The sequence below is a fragment of the Lolium rigidum genome, chromosome 3, assembly GCF_022539505.1.
Source record: "Lolium rigidum isolate FL_2022 chromosome 3, APGP_CSIRO_Lrig_0.1, whole genome shotgun sequence".
Taxonomy (NCBI): domain Eukaryota; kingdom Viridiplantae; phylum Streptophyta; class Magnoliopsida; order Poales; family Poaceae; genus Lolium; species Lolium rigidum.
The window spans coordinates 358,722,027-358,735,803 of NC_061510.1; the positions used below are offsets into that span (position 1 = coordinate 358,722,027).

At 42.2% G+C, this 13,777-nt stretch overlaps 1 protein-coding gene across 1 annotated transcript; it reads left to right on the plus strand.

Annotated features, from left to right (window-relative positions):
• Nucleotides 1-8,577: 8,577 nt before the first annotated feature.
• On the plus strand, nt 8,578-13,224 carry LOC124700392. Its single transcript, XM_047232525.1, has 5 exons — nt 8,578-9,121; nt 9,255-9,347; nt 9,456-9,718; nt 9,842-10,019; nt 13,138-13,224. Exons 1-4 carry the CDS (start codon nt 8,711-8,713, stop codon nt 10,005-10,007), a joined length of 933 nt encoding a protein of 310 aa, XP_047088481.1. The 5' UTR covers nt 8,578-8,710; the 3' UTR covers nt 10,008-10,019; nt 13,138-13,224.
• The last annotated feature ends 553 nt before the right edge of the window (nt 13,225-13,777 follow it).

Below are 13,777 nucleotides of genomic sequence, written 5' to 3' on the forward strand. Positions count from 1 at the left end.
GGCGACGAACTCGCCTCTGTCATCTCTAGCTATAAAACCCCAAGCCCCTGTACCAAGTGGCTCCCAAAAAGCTGCATCCATGTTAATTTTCACCTGGTCCCGATCTGGCTTCTTTCATAGTACTTCCTCCTCAATTATTTCACCCGTTTCAGCTTCCCCTACACCAAGACTAGTTGGCTGCATCTGTTGGAATTCAAAGACGTGCTTCTGAATTATTTTACACAGATGAGAAGTAGAATGTTCTGCCTCTCCAGCATTGATCTTATTTCTTGCATTCCACCAGTCCCATAGCAAAATACATGACAAGATTTGTTTGTCCTTGGGTAACGTGAACACAGACTCCATCATCAGTTTTGGATTGGGTGCTTCCAACAACATCATCCGTGTATCCTCCATCAACAGTTCACGCCATACTTGGCGTACCTTCTTACATTTTAGGAAAAGATGTCCGCCATCTTCGTCTGCTCTATAACACATCGGGCAGATCGTGTCGAGTTCCACTCTCTTTCGTTTGATATTCATCCTCGTAGGCAGACTATTATGACATAGTCTCCATAAGAAAATCCGTACCTTTCCGGGTAGCTTCAGATTCCATATTGTGTTCCATAGCGGCGATCGTGCAGATGGAATGGCTGAGGAACTCGTGTCCCTTTGCTCCTGGTGATCGCGTAGATGAATTCCTAGCTGATAGCAAGACCGCACCGAGAAAACACCTTTTTTGTCAAAATGCCACGCTATTGTATCCTCCATACCTTGTCGCAACGGAATCGAGAGGATATCTCTTATATCTTGCTGGCCAAAAATGTTTTTGATTGTCTCCTCGTCCCACTGCCATGTAGTTGGGTCGATCAAATCACAAACTTTCAGATCTTCGTCCATCTCGTCCGGGGTTCTAACTCTTCTAGTATATCCCTTGGGAATCCACGGGTCGGTGAACACTTCAATATTTTCCCCTGAGCCTACTCGCCAGACTATACCTTCCTTCAACAATTCCAAACCACGAAGTATGCTACGCCATGTGTAGGACATACCAGGTTTAGCAGTAGCTTGGAGGATGGACGTATCTGGAAAGTACATTGCTTTAAGTACCACACAACAAAGTGAGTTTGGGTTCTGCAGTAATCTCCAACTTTGCCTAGCCAGCATAGCCAAATTGAAAATATGTAGGTCCCTAAAACCCATTCCTCCATCGCTTTTAGCTCTAGTCATTTTGTCCCAGCCGATCCAATGGCATCGGTTCTTCTCATCTTGTTGGTTCCACCAGTACCGACAAATCATGGAACTAATTTTTTCACACAGTGTCTTTGTTAGATCAAAACATGACATGGCGTAGGTGGGGATTGCCTGAGCTACCGCCTTGATCATAATTTCTTTACCTGCCTTAGATAGTAACCTCTCTTTCCACCCTTGTATTCTCTTCCATATACGTTCTTTCAAAAACTCAAACTCCTTTGATTTTGATGCTCCCAAATGAACCGGGAGCCCTAGGTATCGCTCGTTCCTCGATTCCTGAGGGATACCAATGACACCAAGCACAGCTCTCTTTGCACTCCTCGAAGTACCCTTACTAAACATAGCAGATGATTTGTCCTTGTTGATCATTTGACCCGATTGGACTTCATAAAGTGCAAGGATCTGCTGTAACTTTGTTGCATTTGCTGCATTAGCCTTCATTACAATCAACGAGTCATCAGCGAAGAATAAGTGATTAATTTTTGGGGCATTCATGCACAATTGTATTCCCTGCAGCGACCCTTCTTCCTCGGCTTTCCTGAGCAGAACCGAAAGCCCCTCGGCGCATAAGATGAAGAGATATGGTGATAGAGGATCGCCCTGACGCAGCCCCCTCTCCGGCAAGAATGGATCCAAGAGGTTCCTGTTCAGCTTTACACGGTATGACACAGACCGAACACACTCCATGACCACCTTAACCCATGCTTCCTTGAACCCCATTTTCCCCATAATTCTCCCAAGAAAACTCCATTCGACCCTGTCATACGCTTTACTCATATCAAGCTTCACCGCCACCAGGCCATCTCTTCCGCCTTTCTTTTTATGCATCATATGTGTTATCTCATAGGCTAGCAAGACATTATCTGTAATCATTCGTCCCGGAACAAAAGCTGATTGAGTTGGCGAGATAATATGTGGAAGGACCACCTTTAACCGATTTGCTAGCACCTTTGAAATGAGTTTGTAGAGTACATTGCATAAGCTAATGGGGCGGAACTGCGTAATACTTTCTGGATCCGTCACCTTGGGAATAAGTACGATGGTAGTAACATTCCACTCATTTGGCATTGCAACCCCATTCAACACACCAAGGACTTCATCTTGAATTTTTGGCCCCATCATATGCCAAAACTTTTTATAAAAAATAGCTGGCATCCCATCCGGTCCTGGTGCCTTGAGATCACCAATGGAATCAAGGGCCTGCTTCACCTCTTCTCCCGTGTACACTCTACAAAGCAAGTCGTTCATCCCCTCAGTAACAGAACATGGGACGTGTTGCAGTAGGTCATCATTTTCAGGACATGTAGAGGACGTGAACAAGCTCCTGTAGTGGTTATTGACAAAAGGCCCTAACTCCTCCTCCCTCTCCACTACTCCACCTCCCTCCCTTTTCAATTTCTTTATCACATTAAGCCTCTTTCTCTCGGATGCAAATGCATGAAAATATCTTGTATTGCGATCACCATATTTGAGCCAATTTGCATGAGCTCTTTGCTTCCAAAAAATATTATGTTGATCCTCGAGCCTACCAAGCTTAAAGCGCAGCACATGCTCCCATGACACCCCTCCTTGAGTGATGGGCTCCCTTCTGCACTTCTCCAAGTCACGTTTGGCATTTTTAATTCTCTTCTTCAACTCACCCAACACTTCTTTGTCCCACTTCCATAGTTTCCTACCCACTTCCCTTACTGCATGGTTTACTAACATATTTTCGTCCTCAAAAGCAGCATTCCATGCCTCCTCCACAATGTTTACACAATCATCTTCCTGTAGCCAAGCCGCTTCAAACCGAAAAGAGGGGTTACAAATTTGATTTTCCATTGGCATAGTTTGGTAATTTAATTCTGCTATAACTGGTCGGTGGTCTGAGTGTCGTGGGTCTCCGTTGATTATCCTGTATAAAGGAAACAAACACCGCCATCCCACATTCTCTACCGCACGATCAAGACGTTCCCTCGTGTAACCCTGCGCTAAATGCCAATTATTTCTCCATGTAAAAGCATCACCAACAAAACCAAGATCTTCCAAATTTGCATCTTCCAACGCTCTCCGGAATGCATCCATACATCCTGGGGCCCGAGCCGCCCCTCCTTCCTTCTCATGAGAAAAAAGTATCTCATTGAAATCCCCCATACACAACCATGGGAGATTTGACTGGATATGCAACGTACGAATCAACTTCCATGTATTCTCCTTGTGAGCAGATTTTGATTCACCGTAGATTCCCGTAACCTCCACTTCGTGCCGTTCTGTTCAACCACATCAACATCAATATGATACCTCCCCTTCCATCTCAGCTTGACATCCACGCCATTGCGCCAGAACAGCGCCAGGCCACCACAACGCCCCTTAGAGTCCATCACTATCATGTTAGGCATATTCAAACTCCAGTGAAAACGCTCCATCTCTTTCTCTTTCATTTTAGTTTCTGACAGAAAAAGGATGTCGGGCTCTTCTACCTTCTGGAGGTCCAAAAGGCCACATTCCGCCGGCTGGTTCCCAAGCCCCCGGCAGTTATAGGATACAACCTTCATTGCTTCTCGCAGAGCTGTTCTGACAGCCCCGCGTACAAAAGGTCAGCTACAAACTTCTCTTCCCCTCCTGAAATATTTTGCCTCGACGCTTGCGTCATCTCAAATTGAAAGTTTCCTGACTTCTGTTCAAGAGTGTCATGAACGGAAACTGTCCAACCCCTCCTAGCATGCTCAATGACCTGCAGGTTGTTGAATACTGTAGTAACATTATCCATCACGTCCTGATTCATTGGCTGGGACAACTGATCTTGATCGCTGTAGTGTATGCCTCTGAAATGATCGAGTAAGGGCGGGAGGAAACGGCCATCCGAAGACTGAAGAATGTCTGTGTTCTTTACCACCAATGCCCACTTCAGAGTTACAAACAAGTTACTGTGATTGGCCTGCACTGCAGAAATTAAAAAATGCCCCACTGATCCATGCGAAAACAGAGTTTCCTGAACGCAAAATCTATTCCGTAACTGGTCTCTCCCGTGTCTTACAGCGTGCTCCACCTTCCGCGTCGTCCGATTGGTTTTGTGCGGTGCGGATCAAGCGGCGCTACAGTCCAAATCAACGTCCACTGTGCTTTTCCTTTTTCTTTTTTCTTCCTGTTCGAAATCGAAGGTCGTGTCCATCCCCATTCTCCCCCATTCTCCGCCTTCCTCCGCTCTCCGCTGTCTCGCTGCTCTCCGCTCCGCGGCGACGACCTCCACTAGATCTCCACCTACCGGCGGCGAGCTCTACGGGCGGAAGCCCCGGCGGGGGTTTCCGGCTATGCTCGCCTAGGCTGAATCGTAGATTCCTCGTCTAGGCCTGCGCATCGAAGCGGCAGGTCCCGGAGTTGTTCGAGGGTTGTATCGGCGGCGCCGGCCGGCGATTTGAGTGGTCTGAGGCTGGCGGACGTCGCGTTTTCGAACCTATCCTGCGTCGCCCCCTTGCGAATCGACCGTTTCGAGCCGTGGCGGGGACTGATTTGATCTTCTCGTTCGAGTCCTGCAATTGGTGAGCGACTCTGTTCTTCTACCTAGTTCCTCCCATGGCCGTAGTTCTGTTGTTTTATCTGTAGGCGCCCCTAATTTTGCTCCCAATTTCACCCAATTTCGCTCCTATTTTTCGCTCCCAATGTTAGGACCATTTTTTGTGTGTTATTCTGGTGAAATTGTGGTGGCGTTCCTGTTGAATATGGGTGTAGCTTTGTGGGTTTTCAGTAGCTTTGTGGCTTTGTGGGGTTTCAGTATTCATGGGCTATTATGCACCTAGTTTGATGTAGTGGGTTTGTGGTTTTTGCAGTAGACAGTATGTTTAGTTGATGCAGTAATTTCGTGGGTTGCAGTAGACAACATGGTTTTTGTGGTTTGTAGTTATGTTTTGCACCAGTACTGTTACTTGTAGGTTTTGTTAGGTTTTGTTAGATGCATTTTTTTGTTTTTCGACAAGTTGCATACTATATCAATTTAGCTCAGTTATTCATGTAGTACATTTAGTAATCCGAAGCGGGAAACCTAGGTTGGTTATTTTACCGGATTGCGCTTCCTATTCGCTTCGCCCCTTGTTTGTGTCTAGGCCACTCTTTTGTCTACTTATTTGCTTTTCGAAGCCGTGATGCATCGAGAGATCTAGGCATTTAGGTAGTGTGGGTATGCTCAGGCGGGGTAGTTTTTGCAATTTGTACTCGTTGGTATGTATATTTTTGCATTATTAAATACATCCTAGGATGAATACCTCCAACATTATATACATCCCAGGATTATATCTTTTGAATTAAGTATATCAATATTGGATGTTTTATTTTGTGTGAGTTAATACATCCTAGACACACGAGTGTACTATGTTGGATGTATATTTCAAGTAGTTAATACATCCCAGCATGATATCTTTTTGAATTAAGTATATCAAATTGGATGTTTATTTGTGGGAGTTAATACATCCCAGACACATCAGTGTACTACATTGGATGTATTTTTCCAGGAGTTAATACATGCTGGGATGAATATATTGTTTGGAATTAAGTAGACTATACTGGATGTATATTTCCATTAGTTAATATATATTGGTAGCCTAAGCATAGGTCATGAATCATCATTGGATGTATTTTTTATAACCATACATGCTTTCTACTGATTCCATTGTTTTCTGTTACAGGGGGGTGATTATACTGTGTCCACCAAAATATATTGTCCACAAATGGTATGGACCAACTTGTTAATCCTTTTTGACACCTTTTTTTTGTGTCTTATGTGTTTGCATCTTACTCCTTTTTTTCTACTTTGTGTTTCTGTTTTGTAGAAGTCCTCTCGCACACCAAAAAATCATGTGAAGGAAGCACACTCAAAACTCAGCGCGATGAGGAGGAGGCTCAAGTTGAAAGTAACGGCGGATGAAACAGGGGTGCACAAAGAAGTAGCTGAGGAGGAGCAGATGAAACAGGCACCAACAATAGAAGAAAATGTTCAAGTTCCAACTGCAAATGTGGAAGAAGCTGAGCCTGGAAAAGAGGTGCTCAAAGTTAAGAACCAGGTACTTTAACTTTATGTTTTTCTTTTTTTCTGCATTTCTGTAATATATCAATGCTTTTTTTCTGAACTACTGACTCATATGGTTGATGTTTTAATGGCAGAGCAATCTTTTCAATCGGTCATCTCCCATGAAGCTTGTCAGAGTTTTCAAGGATATGACTGAAGACCAGAAGAATTTGCTAATACAGTCAGATTTTGGAGGTATGATTCAGATGAAGTGCTCCAAGCTTATTCCTGAGTTGTGCAGGTTTCTGATGGGTTGCTTTGATCAAGACAATTGTGTGCTGGACTTTGGTGAAAGGGGCAAGATACCTGTAACTTCTGAGTCTGTTGTGAATGTTTTGGGAGTACCTAATGGAAGTTCTGTCGTTCCTTATCGGCTAGATGTTGATGCTACTAGTCTCATTCTGAACATGCTTGGGATCACAGATGGCGGGCAGCCAAATGTTTCAGATCTTGAAAAGGAACTAGGCCCATCTTACCCTGCAGATGATTCATATCTTAGGAAGTTCATCATATACATGATTAGCTCAGTTTTTGCTCCAACCACCGGCATAAAAGTCAGTCCAAAATGTTACCCTCCTGTGATTAATGTAGAAGCCATCAAAACCTTGAATTGGCCCAGGTTCATAATTGATACTCTTATCCAGACTGCAAAAGCAAAGGACAAGAAAAATTGGTTCAAGGCTTGCATGCCATATCTTATGGTACGTGTTCCAAACTAAACTACATATCATCTTCACCTTTTTAAACATTTAGTTGTTTTTGTAAGCGTTAGTAGCATGTAAATTATGGGGGTATTAATAATTTATGCTTTTTTACAGATTATTTATGTTGATTCGCTGGAGACAAATGCAGTAAATCTTCCAGATGATTTACCTCGCTGTGCAATCTGGACAAACAGTCTAATCTCACTTGTATCTGATTTGGATAGGAAAACTGATGGATCTTTTGGTGCATTGCCGGTATGTACCTGTTGACTCTACCCCGTCATTACATTATGTTTGTTTCAGCTTTTCTTTTTCTTTTTTTTACATGCTATCATCTCTGAATTTTTATGAATTGTTGTATACATGTGCAGCTGAAGGCTCATTTCAGGTGTATTCCTTCTATGTTTACTACTGAACCATCTGTGGTTGATATGTTCATCCGGCGTCATCTTCGTGGAAGTCATACAGATGAGGTAAGCCGGTTTTTACTTCTGTTTGAAAATGTTATTATTCTACCTTTTTGTTTTTTCAATTAGGCATTTTATTTGTTTTGATCATTGTGTTTCATTTTTTTCTTAGGACTTGGTGAGGTACAGGCTAGCCGTGATCAACATGTGTACCTTATTTGAAGATGGTGTCGCAACCTTCATCAAAACATTAGAAGTGCAAGAACCATCTTCCAAACAAGTTGAAGAACAAGTTGTTGAGCATGTTGAAAAAGCCAAACCTAAGAGAACAAGGAAGGCTCGTGTTCCCATCGAGAAGACTTGTCAAGCAGAAGATCTTCCAGTCCCAAATGTCAAGGAGGACACATTAAGGAAGAGGAAATCTGTGCATACTGTGCCTGATGTTCTTGAAGAAACTATTATTGAAGAAGCTGTGCCTCACAAGAAGATTTGCCATTCTGACAACAATATATCACATGGTCCTGCTGAAGAAACATGTGCATGGAGAAACGAAGAAGCTAATGGGACAACAGTGATTGCTGCTACTGCAACTAATGCATCTGCTTGTTCTGATTCAACTCCAGATGCTCTGACAAAGCTTCAGTTGTATGCATCAGGATCCCATTCAAACCTCAATAATGACATCTTGCCTGATGATACTGCAGACACGCTGTTATCCGGATTTCAATGCCCAAGCACCTGAGGGAACCATCACTGGAAGTGGAAAGAAGGGAGTTTCCTTTGTGATCCAGGGAGAACAGAACAAGGATTGCAATCGCATATCTGCTGGGCCTGTTGCTATGGACTGTAACAATGTGAAGAGTGCTACACTGGACAGACCAATAACAAGGTCTAAATCTCCTTTGAAGGCATCTGTCAATACAGAAGAAAGTCCAAAGCCTAGCAGACAACGTAACATAATTGCGAAGTTAGTTGCAGACAGTCCTAGGAGGCTTACAAGATTTGCTACAGCTGAAGCCAAAGCAAAATCTCTTAATGCGGAAATTCCCAGTGGACCGGCTGCAAATCTTCAGGACAGCATGAATAGAAATTTGCAGCTTCGATTCAGCAGATCTGTCAGTGTACCAGAAACACTTGCTAAGAGCAACAAAACTCTTATGGAGGCATCCAAAAGTCTTGATCTTGGGTTGGATGATCCTAGCACTCTGGAAACTGAAGTTGTTTGCAACAAAACTGACGTACCAGACACTGTTCAGGAAGAGTTAGTAGTAATATCCAGTAACGAGGACAGCGGTGACTCCTTAGATAAGATCTATGCACGGATTGAAATGCCAACCAAGACTCCAGCAAAGGGGAAGGAACCTCTTGTTCAAGATGCTCTTCTTACATCTGGTGGCTCAAACAGTTTCACCCCTATTCCTGAGCCACATAAGAAAAGGATTGTCAAACCAGCACAAAATCAAAAGTCACCATTCCTCGGATGTAGCAAGAAGGAGACTGCTTCGAAGTTTGCAAATGAAGTCTACGAGAGGCTTTGTTCTTACGGTGGGGAAACTAAAGATGACATCAACAAAAGTAAAATCATTGACGATGGGAAATACTTCATATACGTCCGAGACCTAGCAGATTCAGTTAGGCCTGGAGCTTGGTTGAGCAACTCTACATGCGAAATGGCAATCCGTGTTCTTGCTCCAGAGTTGGCAAAGCAGAAAAAACATGTGATGCCATTAATTCTTGCGGTTAGTACTGAATCTTTTTTGATGTTATCCCTTCTGAATTTTATACATCTATCGTCAATATTACACTGATTATTACATTTTGTTACCTTTCTTCTTATTTTTATGTTGCACATGTAACTATTCTCTTCAAAAGACCAAATTAAGGAAGGCGACGTGCATTAATGACAGAGTGGTTACCAAAGCATTCAAAATGAATTCAGAAAATCGTCTTGACCACAAAGAGCAGGTTAGCATGCAGTTCATATGTTCTTTTACTTTTCTGAATACACAACAATTTTTTACGTTATGCCTCTACCTTCTTACATTTGAACTTTTTTCTTTGCAAAATCAACAGGTTATGTTCCCAGTTCTGCAAGACCTCACTCCTGATATCAAACAACACACTGGTCACTACTATCTGATTGTGTTGAACCTAAAGGCGGAAAGGTTCGAGGTGATGGATTCACTTAGAGCGAAAGGCAATCGCGTACTGGTCAAAGACTACAGGTTAATTATTGGATCAATCAAGTACCTGTGGGCTAAAAACTACAGTGAATCTACCATAAACATTGAAAATTGGGTGACAGAGCACATCGACACCCCAAGGCAGAAAACAACGTAAGTAAAACTACACTTGTTCAAGCATGTGGTTTAGCATTTTTTGTTCCATAACTGTGTGTCCATCCATATTTTATTGCCTTCATAGCTTCGTGAATTCTAACTACTGGTTTCACATTGTAGGTGCAATTGTGGATTCTTCATGCTTAAGGCCATTGAGCTATGGAATGGAAGGAAAATGACTGCAGCGATCAACCCATCTGACATGCCCGACATTAGGAAGCAGTCCACACTTAAGTGGCTGGAATGTGTTGACAACAAGATAGAGTGGCAGGAACTCCTTTTCTAAGCACATTTCGATGTAAGTAGCCGTTACAATTCATGATCAAACCTTTTGTTACAAGTGTATTCTTCTTGCATTTTTTACTTTCCAATGTGCATACCTTTTAGAGCATAGAATGTCTGTTTTAGTTTTCAAAAACTCCTTTTATCATTCTGTAACATCATCAAGCAATACATTTCAAAATAGCAACCAATTCAGTAACACATTTTAAACTACATTTCAGTATAGCAACCAATGAAGTAACAACACCAAACCAAAAATCACTTTAGCCCACAAGTTTGCCAAAACATATTCAGCGGGATGAATTTAACACAAATTTTACAGTACGGTAACTTAAAAACATCACTCCAATCCACTAAATCATATCACGCAAGAAGTTGATCTCCTGGGGTTCTGGGTCTGGAATAATTTTTGATGGGCATTCAGATGTTTTGTGTTGTGCTGAACCGCAGTTCTTGCATTTCACATTCTTGGACGGCTTCAAATGTAGGCCAGACTTCTTCCTCTTTTCCTCAGGGCGACCTTTAGTTGTAGTAATAATAGGATCCCTGACATGATGGTACTTTGAACTGCTTCCCTGTCCATCATCACCAACGCTTGCATCACCATATGTATCTTCTTGGTTTTTGGTACATTTCTTCTTCTCTTTTCTTTTTGCTGCTGCTGTAATTTTCATTGCAGATAATTCTTTACCTAGCTCGCGCATGTACTTATCAGCCAAGGCTTTACCTTTTTCTGATTCAGCAGCAACCTTAGCATATGCCGTCCAATCATTGCATAGTGTTCCATATCGTATTAGTTTTCTTTCTTTGTTTGACAACTTCCGGCCTAATGGCACTTCTGGTAATTCAACTTTTTCTGGCACAATATCATCTGGGGGCATTGTCCACCTAGGTAAAATGTAATGTTCAGGAATTGATTGTACAGCACCTAACTGTTGCATTACCCTCAACACATGGCAACACAATAAACCATCCCTGGTAATTTTTGAGCACTCACAAATGTACATCTCATCATCCACATTAGCAACCACTCTGTAACTCCTTCTGCCATAGCCGAAAACAGAGCCTGCTATTGGTACAACATCAAACAACTGCCCCTCTAAATGGTTGGCATTATAGGATGTTACTTTACGAATTTCAGCCCGGAAACGCAAGTAGATTGGTCTTGTGTAAACGTTAAAGGCGTGCTCTTCAAGTGGCCACTCGCCCCACAACCTCAGTAGTTTGTCTTCCACTTGGAACTCATTTGAATCCTCTGCAACATCAATTTTCTCCTGGAGCTTAAGGTACTGCTCAAAAAAATGTAATAAACTGTTGCGCGGGCTGATGTATCTTTTTAGCACCGCATTAAAGCCTTCGCTGCGTGCAGTAGTTTGCAGAAATGGGAAGAACCTGTCCTTGAAATATGCAGGGACAAAAGAGGCTCTGATGTCATACAGGTCTTGCAAATGCTTATTATCTGCAACATTGTACTTCATAATCATAGCTTCCCACCTAGATTCAAACTCTTCGACAGTCATGCTGTGGTCAATTGTGGCATTGAACTCCAACCTTAGAGGTTCATTTTGTGCCATGTCATTACCCAACACACCCTGAGCATTCTGCATTATGTGCCATCTACAATTTCGGTGACATGAATCTGGAAATGTAGCAAGAATAGCTAGTCTCATAGCACCGTCTTGATCTGTTATTATGTTGTTTGGTTGTACACCATCCATTGCCTCGAGAAATGACTCAAAAAGCCAAACATAATCAGCTTCTTGTTCATTGCGTAGGAATCCACAGCCAAGTTGAATTGACTGCCCGTACCTGTTTATACCAATGAATGGGGCAAACGGCATGCTATAGCAATTTGTCATGTACGTGGCGTCAAACGAAATGCAATCACTGTAGTTTTTGTATGCTGCCCTAGCAGGACCATCAACCCAGAAAATCCTTCTAACCATGTCATCATGGTCAAGATCAAGCTTGTAGAAGAAATCTGGATCATCTTGTTTCATTTTATCAAATTTGGCAAGTAGCAACGTCATATCATTGTTTGTTTGAGCTGCATTGTCAAGTGTGGCCATGTAGTTACTTACATCCTTCCTCTCATAAGGAACATTTGCAAGTTTGCCATATAGCTCAGCCATGATTGACATTACCCTGCCAGCTGACAGATTTACATTGTGCAATAGCTTAACAAATTCTCTTTCCTCCTTTGGAATCCCTTTATGTGACCTCAAGAACCTCTTCAATGAAAACTTCTTCAAGCACGGATGGTTGTGATCCTCAATAAACATAGTGACGCGCCATTTCTCACCTCTTCTTTTAACCCTAAGACGAGCTCTGCAGTCTGTCTTCTTAGTTATACTACGGTTGCGCTGCCTAACAGGGGGTACTTCCTGCTTGTTGATATCAACATTTTTTCCACTCTTATTGCATACAAAAAGACATTTGTCTCTCTGTTTATCCTTTGTTGAATTCTGAGATGTGCTAGACTTGATTGAAAATCCTACATGCTTAGCATATCTGTTGTAGTACTGCCTAGCTTCCTCCCAAGTATTGAAAAGTTGTTCTGGGTAGGGTTTTTGCATTGGTGTCAGGTCTGGTGTGGATTGAACTTCCTCTTCCCCACCTGAATCATCTGATGATATTGTATCGGCAGAGTCAACACCGGTGTCAGCTGTTCCCCCTGTGTTAATAGCAGAACCATGTTCATTCCCTGTAACTTCTTCAGCCTGCCCTGTAGGATCATCAGGTGCCATGTTCTGATCAGGTGCCATGTTCTGATCAGGTGCAGCTTCTTCATGAGCTGGTTCATTAAGGTCAATTCCGGCGTTATGCCCTTGGAACCAGAAATCCATCCCTACAAGGAGAACCAAGTTATAAATCACATCTTTTCCATGTTTTTTATTACATGTGCAGCACTACCGAACAAACTTTGTACATCGAAAGGAGCATAATGGTTTACTTGTAAACAAGATAGAGTAAACAAGCATCTGCATGTCATGCTTCTTCCGATTTTTATTCAAACTATGCTGCTAATGCGAAAATGTTAGTTGTACTTTTCTAACAGCTTTAATTCCTACTGAAACAAATAGCTTGCCAATGTACATAACAGTTTTCTAATTTACATTTCCTTTTTTGTGCAGGTTCTAAGGGAACTTCATCTCAATTCATCATGTTCAGGCTAGTATTAACTGGTGCCTTCAACATAACCTAATGTTGCAGTCCAAAAAGCTGGCCACTTTGTTTCTTTTTGGATCAGATGTTCATATGCATGTAGTTCAGGTACTTCCATATGAAGTATTTCTCTCTGTTCAGCTGGGTATGTTCTACAAACTACTACCACTACTAGAAACTATTACTACTATGGTTATGGAACTTAATGTACTTTCCCCTGGATTATACATCAAGGGTGAACTATATTCAACCTACTGATGCATGTTCTGCGTTGGAACTGTTCTAGTTTAACAAAAGTGCATCCTACTGCATGAAATCCCTTTTGTTACATGTGCTGGACTGTCTTCTCAAAGTTATTTTGCTAGTTTTTATACAACAGAAGTAACAGTTAGACAGATCTTTGGATATGGAAGTACCTTACCTTACTAAGAAAGACCTCCAGGTAGAAGATCTTGATGCTTCCTCCTGATTAATGTTCTCCTTGCATGTAATTTCCTGTGCAAATTCGTCTTCACACATGTAATTTCTGTGTGAAATCGAGATCTAGGAGTTCTCAGGACATGGGGGAAGAATGACGGCGGCTACTGGAGGAAGAAGGAGAGGAGCTAG